General features: G+C 55.2%; 4 protein-coding genes across 4 annotated transcripts in view; 3 read left to right on the top strand and 1 right to left on the bottom strand.

Moving 5' to 3' along the window:
- Positions 1-6595, top strand: part of Abhd16a (abhydrolase domain containing 16A) — a 13704-nt gene extending 7109 nt beyond the window's left edge. Inside the window, exons 6-20 of the mRNA XM_005370825.2 lie at positions 184-257; positions 393-515; positions 2202-2316; positions 2399-2500; positions 4143-4206; positions 4316-4365; positions 4619-4742; positions 4930-5034; positions 5169-5232; positions 5435-5491; positions 5616-5678; positions 5782-5858; positions 5944-6042; positions 6128-6174; positions 6283-6595. Coding sequence (XP_005370882.1) covers positions 184-257; positions 393-515; positions 2202-2316; positions 2399-2500; positions 4143-4206; positions 4316-4365; positions 4619-4742; positions 4930-5034; positions 5169-5232; positions 5435-5491; positions 5616-5678; positions 5782-5858; positions 5944-6042; positions 6128-6174; positions 6283-6366 — 1248 coding nt within the window. The 3' untranslated portion in view covers positions 6367-6595. The remainder of the gene's footprint in view (positions 1-183; positions 258-392; positions 516-2201; positions 2317-2398; positions 2501-4142; positions 4207-4315; positions 4366-4618; positions 4743-4929; positions 5035-5168; positions 5233-5434; positions 5492-5615; positions 5679-5781; positions 5859-5943; positions 6043-6127; positions 6175-6282) is intronic.
- The window catches only part of LOC101994656 (RT1 class I histocompatibility antigen, AA alpha chain-like), a 629094-nt gene that overhangs the window by 457809 nt on the left and 151954 nt on the right, over positions 1-19331 (top strand). The window lies entirely within an intron of this gene.
- On the top strand, positions 8553-15487 carry Ly6g5c (lymphocyte antigen 6 family member G5C). Its single transcript, XM_013355018.1, is given in 7 exon segments — positions 8553-8568; positions 9962-10063; positions 13673-13765; positions 13768-13788; positions 15203-15285; positions 15287-15349; positions 15476-15487. Coding segments are annotated over 7 exon segments (390 nt in total).
- Positions 15889-19320, bottom strand: Ly6g5b (lymphocyte antigen 6 family member G5B). The gene is given in 10 exon segments (XM_013355017.1): positions 15889-15928; positions 16951-17021; positions 17109-17152; positions 17966-17999; positions 18130-18356; positions 18359-18433; positions 18436-18576; positions 18701-18868; positions 18990-19033; positions 19304-19320. Coding segments are annotated over 10 exon segments (861 nt in total).

Genomic DNA, 19331 nt, shown 5'->3' with positions numbered 1-19331 from the left:
TTGTAGAGATGGACGATGAGCTGGCCGGGGAGGCAGCTGCCTGCTCCCAGTACTGTGGTCATAGAAGTGAGAAGGCCCTGACCTCCGCTCGCTGTACCTGCCCGATAAGGGTGTTGAGGGTCACAGCCGGGCCTCCCTTCAGCTCTCACTTGTCCATTCTTCTCCTTTCTGTGCCCACCGCAGAGGCAGCTGGCCAACTATAACTTCGACTTCAGGAGCTGGCCAGTCGACTTCCACTGGGAGGAGCCCAGCAGCCGGTGAGGCTCCAGTTATTCAGCTCTTCCCCGTTGGCCCTGCCTCGCAACCCCATCCTCATCCCTCCCGCATCCCCCAGACATCTTGGGTCTAGCCTGCTCTTCCTCACCCTGTTCTTTCCTTGTTTCCTTCCTCAGTAAGGGGTCCCGAGGTGGCCATTCCCGCAGGGGCGTGGCCCTGCTCCGCCCAGAGCCTCTGCACAGGGGAACAGCAGACACATTCCTCAACAGGGTCAAGAAGCTGCCCTGCCAGATTACCAGGTAGGAAGTGGGGGGGAGGCAGCTGGGGGAGGGGATGTAGGCAGGGCCCCTGGACTGTGTGTCTCATGCAGGGGGAGGGGGGCTCTGTGAGGCCCAGGCTTCTTTGGGGAGCACTTGGAGAACCAGGATGCTGCAGGCCTCTGAGGCAAAGCTCCGAGCAGCTGGAGGAGCAGCAGGCCCCTCAGTGAAGACAAGACTCCTTGCTTTTCCTGGACAGGCTCTAGGGTGCCACTGTACAGTTGTCCTGGCCCTGCTGCTCGACTCCCCATCTCGGCTCCCACTGTGCCTCAGTTTCTTCATCTGAGTGCCTACCTCACTGGAATTGTTAGATGAACTGGTAACGCTGGGAATGGCGCCACTTTCCCTGCCTGCCTGTGGGCAGAGCAAAGCCAAAGGGCTCAGTGGTGTGGTGGGAACTGGCAGTTTCAGACCCACAGAGCAGGAGGTGTTGGGAGTGAGCCCCAGGCTCTAGGATGCTGAGGAAGGGGGTGGACTTCTCTTTGGCTGTTGAAACCTGACCTGAGAAAAATTTCTGAGGGGATGTTGGCAGGGTGGCGCAGTGATGCACTCGGCTTAGCCGGAAGTGACTACATGCCCACCACATCTTACCTACCGCGGGAGTTCACACACATGGTAGGGGTACTCTCCTTGGGCAGCTCCTGTGTGGCAGGTATTGTCACCATGAACATAACAGCCGGGTGTCTGCTCTGACAGGAGTGTCGCCCAGGCTGGTCCTGAGTCCCGGTCCTCCCGAGGGCTGGGAACACAGGTGTGTTGCTGTGCCTGGCTCCGTGAGTCTGGAGGTCACTGTGGTGAACCACAAGCCGCCACTTGTGTTGTTTTGTGTGGTGCTGGGGTAGGACCACACTAGGCCAGTGTTCCACCACTGAGCAGCAGTCACCCTGTCCTACTTGAGGACTAAAACTTTGAAACACGTTCATGTATGTATGTGTGGGGCCCTCCTACCGTGTGGGACCCCAGCATTGAATGCCTGTTAGCAAATCCCTCTACCCAGTGAGCCATCTTGCTGGCCCTTGAGAACCTTTAATAAGGTGTATTTTTATGCATTAACAGAATTATATTTGAGTACTGCACTTATGTGTTATACCTAGAAATTGTCTCGTAAAACTCTCGGGGTCATATCCAAGCAGTCCCCAGTTTGCTATAGTGTAGCTTTTGAGTTTTGGATTCGTTCCCTGCCTAGCAATGGGTAGCGTGGTCTGTGGTGCCACGCAGGGCCTGAGTCACTCCCTCCTCAGCTGGGCGTGCTTTCCACTGGTGTGGGCGGCTCCACTGTCGTGTTCAGTCGGCTGTGGGGGCCAAGTGCTCTTGAGGCCTCTGTTATTTCCAACTTATGATGTTTTTTTCAGGACATAACCTGACAAGTCTGGGGGCATCTGTGCATTTGTATTGTACTGGGCCACAATAGAAAATGTTTTTGGTGTTTTCATAGCTGGGACCCAAACACAGGGGCTCACACGTGCTAGGCAAGCCCTCTGCCACTAAGCTATGTATGGTCTGCATTCCTGAAACCCTAAAATGGACATCTTATAGAAAACACCGACTTGCACGGCTTCATCGAGGGCTGACAGTGGGCAAGGTTAGCATGCCCTGGAGTTCGACTGCAGGTGCTGAGATCAGTCCCTGGGCCGTGCTGGCCTGGCCTCACTACCCGTGTCCCCACAGCTACCTGGTGGCGCACACGCTGGGGCGCCGGATGCTGTACCCGGGCTCTGTGTACCTGCTCCAGAAGGCGCTCATGCCTGTGCTGCTGCAGGGCCAGGCCCGCCTGGTGGAAGAGGTGAGATTCCACCTGCTGCTCGCCCTGCCACCCTAGGGATGCGCCCCGCCCTCATGACCTGTTGTTTGTCTCCCTTGCTCAGTATAATGGGCGCCGGGCAAAACTGCTCGCCTGCGATGGTAACGAGATTGACACCATGTTTGTGGACCGGCGGGGGACAGCTGAGCCCCAGGGGCAGAAGCTGGTGAGAAGGGGCAGGGAGCAAAAGGGGGTGGAAGGGGGCAGTAGAGTCTAGGGCCCCGGTGCCACAGAGCCTTTGCTGTGGAACCACGGTTAGGAATAATGTCATCCAAAACAAAACAAAAACTACTGGGCGGTGGTGGTGCATGACTTTATCCCAGCCTCGGAGGACAGAAGCAGGTGGATCTCTGAGTTCAAGACCAGCCTGGTCTACAGAGGGAATTCCAGGGCAGCCAGGGAAAACACAAACTCTTGTCTCAGAAAAAAAAAAAGAAAAGAATAATGCCATCTTCCAGCTCCCCCCAGGACCCCTCCATAGGTAGCTCTGAGAGGAGCAGGAGGAGGACATGGAGTTGGGGTTTCTCAGTTGGCTTAGCTTTCATGCTCAGTCCCACGTACGCTGAGAATGGGGGCTCAAGGCCAGGGCTGTGTTGATGGTTCAGTGGCTGAAGTTTGCCATGCAAGCGCGAGGACCTGAGTTCTGATCGCCAGAGCGCATGTAGAGCATGCGCAGTGCAGCCACAAACAGCACAGGCGGAGTAACGGCAGAGCTGTAGAGCACACACATGTGCGCACACACGAGTGTGCACACGAGCACTCAACGCACACACACAAGTTTAAGGTCTCATCCTTGGCTACACGGTGAGTTGCAGCCAGCCTGTGTCTCAAAAAAGAAGTAAAAGTTCACAGATTAGAACCTCATAGGGACGCAGCACTGTAGTGTGCGCAATTCCCCCTCCTGAGTTCAGTCACCAGCACCAGAAACGGACAGAGGAAAGGACTGTCTGAGCTCGGGATGCAGGGAGCCCAGGGTGCAGGAAGCACACACAAAGCCTGGCATGGCGACCCTGTCACCCAGCACTGAGGAGGCAGAGGATCTGCCACATACTGAGTTCAAGGCCTGTCTGGGACACAGAAGACAAGACCCCGAGGCCCCGCAACAACAGACAGTAGATGGGTGGTGGTGCAGGCTGGATCTCAGCGCCCAGGAGGTCAGGCAGGCTTTGAGTTCCAGGCCAGCCTGAACTACCTAGCAAGATTCTGCCTCAAGAAAACAGAAAGGTGGGACACATCTTTAATCCTAGCACTTGGGAGGCAGAGGCAGGCGGATCTCTGAATTTGAGGCCAGCCTGGTCTGCAACAGCCAGGACTGTTTCAGAGAAACCTATCTTGAAAAACAAAACAAAAATCGTTTGCCACATGCTCACTGCCTGTGAGGTGGGACTGTGTGAGTCCACTCTGTGGGTGATGGACTCGTCCGCAGAGCGGCTGCCAGCCTCGCAGCTTGTGAGCAGTGCTGGAACCTGACCTGGGTGGCCAGGCCCCAGTGTTCTGTGTCCTTAAGGTGACCCTGGCCTGGAAAGACTGCAGGAGTCCAAGGCTTGGGCTCTCCTGGCTGTCACTGTCTCTGAGCTTCAGCTTGGCGCAGCGAGCAGAAAAGCTGTCTGCTCACCTTGGAGAATCATAGGCCCTAGAGCATGGGCTCTGGGTCCACCCCCAGCTGTCCCCAAGCCCCCTCATCCCGTCCTGTTAGAGGCTTCCCTGGTGGCCTGAGCTCAGCCTGGATGGTCTGATGGTCCCCTGAGCTCTGCTGCACAGACTGCCCACCCCAGCACCCTCCCAGCCCTCCTCCTCTTCCTCCCCAGGTGATCTGCTGTGAAGGAAATGCGGGGTTCTACGAGGTGGGCTGTGTCTCCACACCCCTGGAAGGTAGGCCCTTGGTTCATGTTCCTCCCTGGCACTGCGGTGGCTTCGTCATGCTTGCCCGCCTGCCCTTCCCCACAGGGTCACACAGCCTCACCTCCTCCCTGTGTTACAGCTGGCTACTCCGTCCTGGGCTGGAATCACCCCGGTTTTGCTGGAAGCACGGTGAGACCCTGTCCGGAACCCGTCCTTTCCCAGAGTCGTGCGTGTCTTCCTCTGCTCAGCCATGGGAGGAAGGAAACTGGTGCCTGTTTCTGCAGGGCCTTCCACGTGTGACCTGGGTGCTGGGGACGCCGACAGGCAGAGGGGCACAGTGGGTCCCATTGTCTCTGTGTTACAGGGTGGCTGCGAGAAGGGTCCACACTAGGTGAGCTATCCTCAGGCTGACCCCACCCTGCTTCTGCCCATCTCCCTGCAGGGGGTACCATTCCCACAAAATGAGGCCAATGCCATGGATGTGGTAGTTCAGTTTGCCATCCACCGTCTGGGCTTCCAGCCCCAGGATATTGTCATCTACGCCTGGTCCATCGGAGGCTTCACTGGTACCTGCCACCCCTGCTCGTCCCACCCAACAGATTCTTGTCCCTGCCTAGGAGATGTGGGCACAGGCACTGGTAGCTCCCAAAGGGGGAAGCAGCTTCCAGAGAAAGAGGTTGAAGTGGATAAGAGGGACCTAAAGGAAAGGTGCCTGCTTGCACTTCTGAGCCAACCCCCTTCTTGTTCTGCTAGCCACATGGGCAGCCATGTCCTACCCAGACATCAGTGCTGTTATCCTGGACGCCTCCTTTGATGACTTGGTGCCCTTGGCCCTGAAGGTCATGCCCGACAGCTGGAGTGAGTGCAGCTCCCCTGCTTGTTCTGGGGGAGGGGTGGCCAGCTCTGGGCTCTTCCGACTAGGTCCTGTCCAGTGGACGGGGTAGGGGGTGGACAAGGTCTTCATCTCTGCCCCCCTCACCGTGTCCCCCCAGGAGTCCTGGTGACCAGGACTGTGAGGCAGCACCTCAACCTCAACAACTCGGAGCAGCTGTGTAGGTGAGAGCGGCCATCGCCTTAGCTGGCCACCCTTCCCCAGGCCCTGTGAAACCCTGAGTCTGCTCACTCACAATCTGGCAATGAAAGGTTAAACCTGGCTCCACAGGGGTCTTCCCCAGGGCCAGTCTGAGCCTGCACCCTCCTGCCTCCAGTGGTGGCCTGGCTCTCTCTGAGCTCTCCTTCCTGCTGCTCTGTTCCGAAGGTTCCAGGGCCCTGTGCTGCTGATCCGCAGAACCAAGGATGAGATCATCACCACCACGTGAGTGCCCGGGCTCCACACATGCGCACACACACACACACACACACACACACACACACGTACCCAGGTCTGGAGACTCTCCCTGCCCAACCCCCCTAACCAGGGTATCTCTGGCTGCCCCCAGGGTTCCTGAGGACATCATGTCCAACAGAGGCAATGACCTCCTGCTGAAGCTCCTGCAGTTCCGGTGAGAGCTGGGGATGTGCACAGCTAGGCCGCCAGCAGCACAGGGAAGGAGTGGGGTGAGGGCTGAGCAGTGCAGTGGTTCCATCCCATCCTGTCCCCCCCAGGTACCCTCGAGTGATGGTGGAGGAGGGGCTCCGAGCTGTGAGGCAGTGGTTGGAGGCCTCGACCCAGCTGGAGGAAGGTGAGGCACCTGAGGTGGGCAGGTGGGCGGGGCAGGGCCTGGTGAGGAGGCTTGTTGATGGACACTCTTCTTTCTGCCTGGGCAGCTTCCGTTTACAGTCGGTGGGAGGTGGAGGAGGACTGGTGTCTGTCAGTGCTCCGCTCCTACCAGGCAGAGCATGGGCCCGACTTCCCCTGGAGTGTGGGTAAGGAGGACCTGCATGGTGGGGTGTGAAGAGGTTGACGGATCCTGGATCCCAGACAGCAGATTTGAGGGCCTCTTCTCTGCAGGGGAGGACATGAGTGCGGATGGGCGGAGGCAGCTGGCGCTGTTTCTGGTGAGCTCGGGAGTGGGGTGAGGGGAAGGTCCTGTGGAGGGGGCTTATGCAGGGCTGAGGCATGGGCTCGGGAAGGTGCTCACATCCACCCACTCTGCCTTTCTCCAGGCCCGGAAACATCTGCACAACTTTGAAGCCACGCACTGCACCCCACTCCCAGCCCAGCACTTCCAGATGCCCTGGCACCTCTAGGGACCACATTTAGACTCTTCTGGAAGGACGAGATGGGAGGAGAAGTGAGGGGACGTTTTGTGATTCTCTCTATTGGTGTTGCTGTTTATAGTCTGGGCAGTGGGGCTGCCCCTCTGACCACTGTCCTCTTGCACGTTCCCCTCATCCACATGGACGCACTAGCGCTCCCCAGCACACACCCTGCATTAAATGAATGATTTATTCCTAATAATTAATAAAAAGGTATTTTTTCTACTATCTGTCTGATTGTGAGGTTTTTTTCCCAGATGTCCAGGCAACTAGTGGCTAGGGTAGGGGGAGCAGAAGCCCCAGAGGGTGAGACTTTGGGAAAACTCCACTCTGGCCAGTTTAACTCTGTCTCTGCCACAGCCATCATGAATTCGGTCTCCAGTTCAATGCAGACCATTTCAGCACTGTGCCCGGTGTATGCATAGAGCACCCCGGCTCTCATGGCCTCCCCAGGCCTTGCCCTGGCCTGGGAGGTGGCCCTGATTGACAACAGCAGTCTGTAGGGGACAGTTTTGCCTGCTTAGCTTTTCTCCTGAAGGGACCTGTCCCTCTCCCCCCTTTTCTTGCTCAGCTCTTGCTATCTCTGCAAGGGACAGGGAGTGACCCTGCAGCAAACCAAACCCTGTCCTCGGGTTGTCACCAAGTCTGTCTGCACACCCTGTTTACAGTCCAGCAAACAGGGCCAGTGGGGAGCCAGAGCCAGGTGCCAAGTCCTGTCATCCCCAGGCTGAACCTGGGGAACTGGACCCTTAGGTCTTGTCCTCTGGTCCTTGGACCTGTGGGATGGGATAATGTCCTGGCCTCCTTCCCTTGGAAACCTCTCTTCAGGTGAAGTAACCCCAGCTCCTCCACTTGGGGCCATTGTTTTCAACAAGGGTGGTTAGCAAAGGCCTCAGCATTTTGTGCTGGTTAGTCTCGGGGTGATCCTGTGTGGCCTCTGATCCCAGGGTACCACTTCTGACCATGGGCAGAGGCCATCAGGCAGCTCAGGGACAGTTGACAGTGTGCTGAATCCTAACACAGCGGAGGGTTGAGAATGCGGGTGACATGACAGGTTTGGGGTGAGGAGGGGAGGTGGCCCTCGCCTGAGTGCTCAGCTTCAGCACAGCAGAGCTGCTACCGATGGGTGGGTGGTAGGGATGTGCGGATGCGCTCTCTGACCCACCCTGGGAGGTAGACACAGTGGGAAGCGTGTAGCAAGAGTGTTGCTACTCTTGGCAGGGCGTGGTGGCGCACACCCTTAGTCCCCACACTCTGTGAACTCGAGGCCAGCCTGATAGCGCCATAACATAACAAGTTCTAGGTCAGCCAGGGCTACTTAGTGGGACCCTGAAAAAGAAAAAGAAAAAAAAAAAAAAGCCAAAGACAGTTTGCTCATGAACCTTACCCTGCAGTTCCAGGCCAAATTCGCTAAGGGACCCGCTAGTCCTAGCTCCCTTTCCTTGGGACACAGAGCTTCCCTTCCTCGTCAGCTGTCAGGAACTGCAACCCCACCACCTCCCAGAACTTACACATAGGGAGGAGCCCTTGGATATCTAAGGTGGGAGGGGAGCAGAGCACACACCCCATGAACTCTGAGTCACCCAGGGGCTGTAGTCCACTTCGGATTACTCCCCATGTCCCACAATCTCAGGGTGGGGCTGGCTCACTGTTCATTTCTATACACCAAGGCTCCGCAAACATAGGCAGTTAGCTAAGAAGCCCACCCCACAGGCTCTGGGTTCTGGGTGCCTGGTGAGGCCTACCTGACGCCCTGGCACCGGGGGAGCTAGGCTGATGGGACCTAGTCTCCAGAAGGATACTTGGAAAGACAACCCGAGCAAAGCGGGGAGGTCCCCGGACCTCGGGCAAGGCCACATCTTTCCTTATTCTTACTGCAGGTCATAGGCCTGCTCTGTCCCCAGGATTCTTACTGACCAGGTCATAGGCCTGCTCTGTCCCCAGGGTGGCGTGAAGATTTGCTCCAAGACCCAGAAGGGGCATGTTTCCTCCAAACCTGTCAAAAACAGGCAAGGGCCCTGGAGTGAACGGGCCTTGAGGGTGGAGGCCCAGCCATTGCGAAAAGCTGGGTCTCTATTTGTCCCCCTTGTGAACCTAGGCATCTATAACATTCAGCTAAAGGCTCAGTTTCTCCCAGTGACTTCCCCAACAGAAGCTGGCTCTCTAAGGCCGTCACTATGGCCTGTCCCTTATGTAAGTGTCCCTCCCTGTCCTCAGACCCTGTCCATCCATCACTGTCTGTGGTCATCTGCCACTGTCACCATGATGGCTATTGCAAAGTCCTTCTACCTCAGGAAAACCTTCAGGGAAGCTGTTGTCATAGAAATGAGCTGTCGGGGCCCTGGATCCTCTCCAGCCATCTCCAACAGCTGACAGGAACAAAGGAGTGGGTAGCTGGGGAGGTGGCTCTGCTCCCGGACATCGGGAGTTGGACTCCTAGCACCTACACAGTGGCTCACAGCTGTCTCCGATTCCATGCCCTCTTCTGTCTTTCACAAGGTACAGAGACATACTAAGCAAAACAGCCATACACAAAATGATTTTATTTTATGTACATTGGTGGTTTTGCCTACATGTGTGTCTGAGTGAGGGTGTCAGACCCTCTGGAACTGGAGTTACAGACAGTTGTGAGCTGCCATGTGGGTGCTGGGAATTGAACCTGGGTTCTCTGAAAGAGAAGCCAGTGCTCTTAACCACTGAGTTATCTCTCCAGCCCATAATTTTTTTTATTATTATTACTAAAAAGAAGCAAGGGCTTTAGACCACACGTCAAAGAAAGGCTCACGGTCTTGAAGCCTTCCCAGGGCTGCACCTGCCCTGCTGGTCCCAAAGCCCTGACCTCCTCGCCTTACAGCGGGAAATCAGCCTTTGCAGCTCCTTCCTAGAGCAGGCAGCACAGGTGGCGGGGTCAGAGCAGCCCGGTGCGCTCTTCAAGACTCCTCTGGGGCTGGAGCAATGGCTACGTGGTTAAGAGCACCTGCTCTTCCAAAGGTCTGAATTCAATTCCCAGCAGTCACATGGCTGCTCACAACCATCTATGTTGGGATCTGATGCCCTCTTCTGGATAAAGTTGATAGAGCATGTGTATACATAAAATAACTCTTAAAAAACAAACAAACAAACAACAACAACAACAACAAAACTCCTCTGATTTCTGACACCGCGCTCATTCAACAGACATTTGTATCCTGCATCGGTGGGTGCCAGGTATTTCCCCGGTCCTCCAACAGCACAAGCCCCTTTTAGTCCCTCTTCCTCCCCGGCCCATCCCTCATGGCCTCGGGTTTCTCCCTCAGTCCTGAGATGTGACGATTCTTGGAAAGTTCTGACAGTAGGTGCGGGCCTGGACTGCGGGGTCCAGCCTCGAACTTCCAGACAGACAGTACCCTAAAGCAGCTTGTGTCTCCCGTGGCACGATGTGGCTTAAAGTGGAAAATAAAAAAGTTTCAAGTCTGCAGCCTGCCTGGGGAGAAGAAGCAAGCGGTCCAGCCGTGGGTTCCCGGGGCCTGAGAGGACTCACTTGCAGAGAGCATCTTCTGTGCTCGCGGCTTCAAACGCTGAGAGCTTGGCTGCTCCAAACCCTTAGGCTCCTCCCTGCTCGTGCCTACCGAGCTGCGCCTGCGCGGGGCCAACCCTGCATCCTCCCTGGAGCCAATGCGCTGTCAGCCGTGGAGCACTGAGTCCGTGGGTGCAGAGACCAGACAGACTCACTGACCCTTATCCGAGCCTGGCGGGGCAGAGAGGGGTGGGCCCTGGTCACTTTGTGCAAGCCCGCCCCGCTTTTTTGGCCTCAGATTCTGTTCTGTCTGACACAAAACCTGAGGTGTTTTCCCACTGTAGAGCTCGGCGTGGCGGTGCTGTCACTCCAGTGTAGGGAGACTGGGGCGGGAGGACCAGTTCCAGGGCAGCCCGGTCTACGCAGGCCACACAGAGCTCCGGAGAGAGAACTTGTCTGAAACTTTACTAAACATAACTACCTCCATTCATTCACAACGTCTGCGCACTCACCTCTTTTCCAAGCCTTATGTCGCCATCTTTTGGCTGAACCGAGGAATTGCGCTCAGTCCTGGTTTCGACTCTGCCAGACATTGAAGGAGCCACACAGCTAGCTAGCGTTCCCGCCCCCTCTCTCATATCATCTACAGGGTCCCTCTATCTACTGTGCCCCCTCCACCACTGCCCAGTGCCCCCCCTGCTCTGCCCTCCCCACCACTGCCCAGTGCCCCCCTGCTCTGCCCTCCCCACCACTGCCCAGTGCCCCCCTGCTCTGCCCTCCCCACCACTGCTCAGGTGCTCCGCCCACACTCTGCCCTCCCCACCACTGCTCAGGTCTCCGCCCACACTCTGCCCCACCACCACTGCTTGCTACCTTGTCCCCCCCACTAGACTTCCACCAGGGAGAGCAGGGACTCTACACAATTGCATCTCCAGCACCTAAAGCAATGACCCGAAGGGTCAGCATGCTGGTTTGTCACCTGAACAAAATCTAGAATCACCTGAAACAGCCTCAGTGGGGATTGTCTTGGTCACATTAATGGAAGTAGGAAGATCAACCCAACACAGAGAAAATTCCCAGGAAGGGGATTCTGAACTGTACAGAATGGGAAAAGCCAGGCAGGAGAGATGGCTCAGAGGTTAGCAATGCTTAGAGTTCAGTCATGAGGATGGGAGCAAACTTCAGCTCCAACAAGTGTGATGCCCTCTCTGACCCTCTTGGCCACCCACATACACGTGTGTGCATACAGACAGACAGACAGACAGACAGACAGACAGACAGACACAAACACAGAAATCTTGGTGGGGGAGACGAAGAAAGTGAGCAAGCCCCAGCATACACACAGGAATTCCTTGTCCTCTATCTTTACTGTGGTTGCAATACTGCCAGGTCTCTACAGTTCTTGTCCCTGTGATTTCCCTGCCATGGTGGACTGTGACCTGGGATAACAAGCTAAAATAAACCACTTTGCTGGACATGGTGGGGCACACCTTTAATCCCAGGGCTTGGGAGGCAGTGGCAGGCAGAGCCCTGTGAGTGAGGTGCCAGCCCGGTCTACAGACCGTATACAGTTACATAGACCCTGGCTTAAAAAGTAGACCCTGGGGCTGCATCAGGAAAGGAAGCAGACAGACAGTCCATCTGGACTCCTTCCCCAAGCCAGGAGGTTAGGGCCCCGAGTGGCTGTGGCTGAGGACATTCTGCACTGGCCGTTCTGGTGGTGTTTTCCACCTCAGAATGTCGCCTGTCTCCCACCAATGGAGGGAAGTTGTGCTGTTCCTGACAGGCACCGCAGCCTGTGGGTCTCTGAGGCCCCAGGCTCCATAGTTCCACCCACGCCATGTATGTCCCTTACTAGTGCTGGTCCTGACGAACTTGGTTCTTGGCAAGTATCCAAAGCAGTGGTTCTCAGCCTTCCTAACGCTGCGACCCTTTAATATAGCTCCTCATGTTGTGGTGACCCCCAACCATAAAATTATTTTCGTTGCTACTTCATAACTGTGATTTTATTTCTTTTAAATATTTATTTATTTATTATGTATACAATGTTCTGTCTGTGTGTATATCTGCAGGCCAGAAGAGGGCATCAGACCTCATTACAGATGGTTGTGAGCCACCATGTGGTTGCTGGGAATTGAACTCAGGACCTTTGGAAGAGCAGGCAATGCTCTTAACTACTTGAGCCATCTCTCCAGCCCATAACTGTGATTTTAATACTCTTAGTAATCATAATGTAAATATCAGGCATGTAGAAGATCTAATATGTGGCCCCTACGGCAGGGGCGTTCGGAAGGGTTGCCGGGCCGGCCAGATGGAGAAACTCTGGGCACTTCTGTCCAGAAGCGGCAGGCATGATACCACAGGCAGGTGTGGGAATACCCATGGACTGCTGGTCACCCCAAAGGAGAGTCCTGGGGACAGCTTCACCGCTTGGTCAGCAACGGTTTTCAGGAGATATTGAAGAGACCTCCTGCAGTTTCAACACAGAGTGGGGAGGGCCGGAGCCCGTGCAGAAGAGAGAACCAGAATCCGGAAGGCTGAACGACCAGGAATTCAGAGTGCTATCTCACCTAGTGACCAAGCCTCTACCCCACACTAAGCCATCTACTGGGCCTAAGCTCTTAACATGCGGTGTGGACCAAGGACCAGGGGAAGAGGGGACCTCATATGCATGCAGTTCAACCTTCAACATGAGCCTGTCCCAGGGATGGGGCCACCAGAGTAAGGCACGTAGCATGGGGCTATTTAAGTTCTCCTGTCTACAAGACACAGACTTTCTCCATCCCCTGATAGACTCTTGCTTTCACCTCTGATTATTACGTAAGAAACCACATTCAGCTGTGATGCACACCTTTATTTAATCCCAGCACTCCGGAGGCAGAGGCAGGCGGATCTCTGTGAGTTCGAAGCCACCCTGGTCTACAGAGGGAGTTCCAGGACAGCCAGGGCTACACAGAGAAACTTTCTCAGAAAACTAAATTTAAAAAGAAGAGGAGGGAGGAGGAGAAAGCATGTTCACTGGAGACAACCCCAGCACCCAGGGTCCTGAGGCAAGAAGAGAAGCGGAAGACCCGCCAAGGCTGACAGTGAGACCTAGTGAGGCTGTGTACAGCCTGTTTAAAAGAGAATGTGGAGCCCAGAGTGGTGGCAACTTTAATCCCAGACAGTGAATAACTAAATCTAGCAGGGCTGTGATGGCCAGCGGCACCTGCAGATGTAAATTAGGTTTATGGAGCAGTGCTGGGCGCAGTTTATCCCTCTCAACTATGCTAACCGGATGCGTGTCTTTGGGGGTGGGGATATAACAGTAGAGGTCTGGTCTTTTGTTGGAGATTGGATCCCTAGGAAGCCCTGGCTGTGCCTGCTACTATGTAGACCAGGCTGGTTTCAAACACAGAGATCGTTGGCCCCTACCTGAGTGCAGAATTGAACGAGAGTATCACCAAACCTGTCGAGAGTGATGATTCTTATTTTAATAATTAATAATTTGTTTATTTTTATTGAATGTGCACTGGTGTTTTGCCTGCATTTATGTATGTGGATGCTGGATCCCCTGGAACTGGAGTTACATACAGGTGTGAGCTGCCGTGTGGGTGCTGGGAACTGAACTGGGGTCCTCTGGAAAAGCAGCCAGTGCTCTTAACCACTGAGCCATGCTGCAGCCTGAGTGAAGATTCTTAATGAGGTCCGTTTAAGTCTTGGGGGTTTGGAGCAGGAGCAGTGGGGTTGACACAGGATGGAGGCGGTCGGACTCTGACCAGGCGCCTCTCTGTGCTCTAGATCAAACCAGTCTTTTCTGAGGGCACAGACATCTTTTAACCAAGTGCCTGCATTGCTATCAATAGCTACTGGAGACCAAAGAGCTGGGGTGCCCTCTGGGGTCAGATGTCTGCCTCGCACCCTGCACATAAAGAACAGTAAGCAGACCCTCCTCCCACACAGGACCCCTCCTCCCACCGTGGGCCCCTTCCTCCCACACAGGACCCCTCCTCCCACCGTGGGCCAGCCCCCACAAGCTTCTTCCCAGTCTCCCAAGCCACACACTGTGTCCAGTTCCCACAGCCCTAAGACATTCCAGCACTTTCTGTCAGCCACCACCTGTCTCCACTCCTGCTTCCATTCCCCCTCAGCCCATACCAACTGCCTCCCACTTTCCCGCAATGCCCAGCCAGAGGGCACTGGGCTCTCCAGAGGCACTGGCCTTCCGCCAGTGGTCAGCGTTACTGCTGGCAGAGACTCGGGCAGGAGGTTTGGTTGGTCCTTCGCTCTCCCATCACAGATGCTCGCCTGGCTCTCCCCATCAGCTTCAGACCTCCTCCCAGATGGTTCACCAAGGCGCTCTTCCAGGGTGGAAGGCTGACTGCGTTCCCTCCCTCCTCTTCTTCCAACCCCTACCTCTATTAAATTAACAAATTCTCAGTGCGGAGCTGACGTAGCCTCTGATGTAGGCATTACTGCCCTATCTGAGAGAAAAAAGCGGGTGCAGAAAGATCCGAAGGCTTGACTGCATCTCACAGACCGAGTCAGTCAGAGGAGGCTCCAGAAGTGGGTCTTCTCGGTCCCGAGTTACACGATGTAGCCAGGCTGGCCTGGAACTTGTGATCCCCCTGCACCAGAAAGCCTGGCTAGGACAGTGCGGTTAACACTCCCGAGTTAAGCTGGCTTCATTCCCGACACATGGCTTCCTTCTGCTGCAGTACTTGTGGGCAGATGCCAGGCTGGAGTGTGCAGATTCGTTTTCTCTTTTTTTAAATATTTCACTGTGTGGCCCAGGCCAGCCTCACACTGATCCTCCTCGACCTCAGTTTGCCAGTGCTAGGATTTCGGCCTTCTGGCCTGGCTTGTGTACATTTTATCTGGCATTTTGAGACAGGGTCTCAGTAGCCCACACTCCCTAGGTCTTCTGCAAAAGCAGTAGGCATTCTCGACCACTGAGCCATCTTCCAATCTCTCTCTCATCTCTGTTGCTAGGAACCCAGGACTTGTGCCGGCCTCCCACCGCCGTCGAGGTACACATCACTGTTCTACCCTCTTCTGCTGGAGAAAACCGCCCAACCTTCAATACATCTCCGTGTCTTTCTCTGAACGGTCATATGATGCTGGACTCCCCACCCTTCTCCCCAAGCCCCGACTCACGGACTCCACACTCCAGCCAATGTTACAACTTCAAATCCTCTGGACTTCCCATGGACAGTTTTAAAGTTCATTGCTGATGGCTCACTGGGCATTCCCTCGTCCATCCATCGGTTCAGGGAGGGGAGAAGGGTGCTAAGGACAACCAGGTGGCCTGAGGATGGATTTGGGGGCTCTGTATGTGTGGTCCTTCCCTAGGCAGCCGCTCTAACCTCACGGTGAGCAACTGCCACGGCAGGGAGCAGATGAGCCATTGCCATGCCCGTGCCTCTCCGGTGTTTGTTTGGCTTTTGGATCTGCTGCTTCCTGGATTTCTGTAACAATCCGACAAACAGGAAGAAGACTGTGCGCGAGGACAGCAGGAGCCACTCTCTGGATCTCCATCTGGGCCCCGCCCTCACAGCAGCCCTCCCCCATCCCCCCCTCGGCCCTATCCTGGCCTCTCCTCCCCATCCGTACCCCACTCTCCAGATCCCCATCTGAGCCCGGCCCTCACAGCAGCACACACCCCCACCCCTCGGCCCCATCCTGGCCTCTCCTCTCCATCCGTACCCCACTCTCCAGATCCCCATCTGAGCCCGGCCCTCACAGCAGCACACACCCCCACCCCTCGGCCCCACCCTGGCCTCTCCTCTCCAGCTGTACCCCACTCTCCTACCTTTACTTTGCCCAGCTCCTTCTCTTGTCCAAAGTCCTCACGTGTTCTCCCAAAATAAACTAGTACGCAAAGTGTTTGGTTTGTCTCTTCTGGAGGGGAAGGCCTTGGGAGCTGGACCAGACTGCCATCACGGGGCACCTCTACAGCCCTGCCTTGGCATCTCCAACTCGGCTCCAGACGAAGAGGACCTGGATGCCCTTATATGGTGAAGGTTGGGTTGGTTAGGTTAGCAGACATCCTGAGAGGAGCTGGGTGTGGGCGAGGGGCTGTATTGGCATGATACAGGATAGGAACAATGAGGTAGACCCAGGGAGGAGGTGCCTGAGGAGGGGACAGGAGGCCCAGGGGAACAAGGGAGCCTTGCTTTCCAACTCCCAGGTTTAATGTCCCTTCTTAAGCCTCTCTCCCAGTTTGACCAGTTAGAACAGTGTAAATCTTGGAACATTGTGGAATTTTCTTTTTTAAGGGGGGTGATGTGTGTGTTTGCTGTATACCCTGTTGTGATATGTTGTTTATAACCTAACAAATAAAGCTTGCCTGGAGCATCAGAGAAGCAGAGCGGCCAACCACTAAAGTTCTTACCTCTACCAATGCTCAGACCAAAAGGGGTCTCTATGAATCCTCAGACTGCATCCCCAGACAGCACCCATCTCTTCCTGCTTTATATTCCTCTCTCTGCCCATTCATATCCTTTCCCGTCCCCACCTCCCCAGTGCTGGGATTAAAGACGTGTGTGTGACTCCCAGGTACTGGGATTAAAGGTGCGACACACGGTTTCTCTTTTAAACAAGATCAAGCCCAGGGTGGCCTTGAACTCTGAGAATGCTGGGATTAGAGGTGTGTGCACCACTGCCTGGCCTCTATGGCTAACAGTGGCTGGGCTCTGCACTCTGATCTTCAGGCAAGCTTTATTTGTTAAGGCACAAACAAAATCTACTACACTGCCCCTTACTGGCCTCCAGCTCCGATTCTCCTTCCTCGGTCTCTAGGGTTAGGATTACAGAGTATGCCACAGCAGGCTGCTATGAGTGGGGTCTTCCCCAAGGCAGAGTGCTCAGGAAGGGACATGAAGGCAGCACTGGAAGCTGGCCAAGGTCTCTGTGAACTGGATAGGTCATGCAAGTGTTTGCGACAGCTTGTGTTCTGCCGAGAAGGTTTACAGAATAGGTTGCTCGCATGGTATACTCAAAGGCCGAGGCAGCATCGTGTTGTGTCAAGGCCAGCCTAGAGACCACTACTCAAAAGGCCAAAATAAAGGCGAGATCTCTATATCTCTATGTACACACACCTGTGCGTCGTCTCCTCAATCAGGGGCGGCCCACCTCCAGCACAGGTGACCACCGCAGACTCCAGCACTGCCTTCCAGGGGCAGCGGAGAAAAGGGGAGCATGGGGGGGGGGGGGGGCTCTAGCACTGAGGTTGGAGGCTGAGCCTGGTTACACTCACCTGAGAGCGCAGATGCCGAGAAGCCTGGCTGATGCTAGCGTCCACTGTTGAAGGGATACAACCGATCACCATGTAAGCACAATGAGCACTCTCTGTGTTGGGAAATTTTCCCTAGTTATTATGGTTTGAGACAGGATCTTTCATGTAGCTCTGGTGTCCTGGAATTCCTTATGTAGGCCAGGCCTGCCTCTGCCTCCTGAGCGCTGGGATTAAAGGTGTGCCCCATCATGCTTAGCCAAAACTTCTCAGTATTTAGTGTGATATCCCATCAGTGATAATCCTAGCTCTTAAAAGGCAGAGGCAGGAGGGTCAGGAGACCTCATCTTTTTTTTTCCCCTCTGGGGGTGGAACCATATTCGCCCCTTTTAATTGATATTTATTGAGCTCTACATTTTTCTCTGCTCCCCTCCCTGCCTCCCCCCTCCCCCTTCAGTCCTCCCCCAAGGTCCCCATGCTCCCAGTTTACTCAAGCGATCTTGTCTTTTTATACTTTCTAATTCCCATATAGTCAGGAGACCTCATCTTTAAAAAAATCCCAAAATACTAAAATGAAGACTTAACAGCCGCAGCCCCTAGCATGCTACATCTACCACAAGGTGCCGGGATTCTCAAAATGATCCAGGTTGTTCAATAAATACGGATGTGGGCTTGAGTTTCTCCTCAGGTGAAAACCCGGCACCACGTGGAGCTAAATGGCAGTTAGCCTAGTCTTGGTTTATTATGGAGGGAAGTATGGCTGGAAGGCTAAGAACAGCCCCCCGAGTTAGGAGAACTGAGGACTCGGGGAGATGACAGACCAGGATGGTGGAGCCAGGTGGGACAGGTTGCCATGCCAGGGAACCTGCACAGGAGCCCACTCTCTGCCCCTCCTGCTAGAGCCTGGCACTGGGGCTAGAGATGAGCAGAAGCCAGAGGATAAAGAGCCGGCTCTAAGGAGATGCAGCACACGGCCGGACTGAGGTACGTGACAGTACACGCATGAGCGTAAGCCACACCTGCTTGAACAGGAGGGAAGCCACACCCAGGTAGTCGGAGTATAGAAGAGGCCTAGGAGACCACAGGGATCGAGGACTGCAGAGCAGAATCTGGAAGGGACGTGCCGGGGTCTAGCCTGGGGAAGAGCCTTAAGTCCGGAACTGTTGAGGAACAAGTGTATTTGGCGCAGGTCGCCAGTGGACACACCCAGCTCCAGGGGCGGGGTAAATGGGTCTGGGCTCTCAGACATCTTATGAGCAAACCAAGCGGGAGCAAGGAGAGGTTCAGGGCCTGGAAGAACCGGTGGATCTGGGACTCAGACAGGGGCAGGGCCAGATGTCTTCTTGGGGCCCAGGCAGAGGGCTGCGGAGCTGGGCACTGGACCAGTTGCAGCAATCATACTGGCTGCAGTCAGCCTTACAGCAGTAGTCTGAGTGGTGGGTGATGCATTTTTCTTTACAGCGGTAGGAACCGTAGTGTGCGTGGAAGCAAACTTTAACATCCAGAGGGCGGGGACAGTTATAACCCCTGTTAACAGTTCCCCTCAGCCCCAACCCTAACTCCCCAGCATTCATGCAGACCAGGTTCACTTGTCCGCACACACCCCCTTCCACAACCCCTCATGCTGAAGACCAGGCCACGCTGTTCTACCACAGTGGTAGATGGTGCTAACCATGCCGGGGATGAACAGCTGTTGATGGTGCCCTTTTCTAAGCCAAAAACGGAGCCCAGTGAAGGGTCTTCCAAGAGGCGCAAGCGGCAGGTAAAGACATTGGCAATTGGGAGCTTGGCATAGAGGAACAAAGGAGATGGAGCCAGGACTCACTCTCAAGTACAACCCAGGGCCCCGGCTCCACCCTTCCCCGATTCGGTTTCCCCTTCCTCCCAGACCCTGGCCCCATTTACCCTTTCCCATCGCCGAGTCCACCATGGTCAGTACACCTACAAGCCTTCACTATGGAATTCTGGGAAGAGGCGCAGCTCCCGTGGAATAACCCCAAACCCCACCTTCCTAGGACCACACTCCTTAATCCTCAGAGGCAGAATGGTTTTGACAGGCGGTCTGGGCAGAGCTGCTGCGGGTGCAGGGCTGGAGAAAGATCCTGACCAGGAAGATGGCATGTCCTCCCACAAGGTCTGGTTCCCATGTGGGCACCAGCTGAGCACTAGCTGGATCCTTATAGGTGTTTTCATCCTAGACATGTCCGAAAGATCGGTACCCCACTTCAAGGGCCATGGGCAGTGCCC

This window comes from Microtus ochrogaster, unplaced genomic scaffold (assembly GCF_000317375.1).
Source record: "Microtus ochrogaster isolate Prairie Vole_2 unplaced genomic scaffold, MicOch1.0 UNK87, whole genome shotgun sequence".
NCBI lineage: Eukaryota > Metazoa > Chordata > Mammalia > Rodentia > Cricetidae > Microtus > Microtus ochrogaster.
This window is presented reverse-complemented; position numbering and strand designations above follow the sequence as displayed.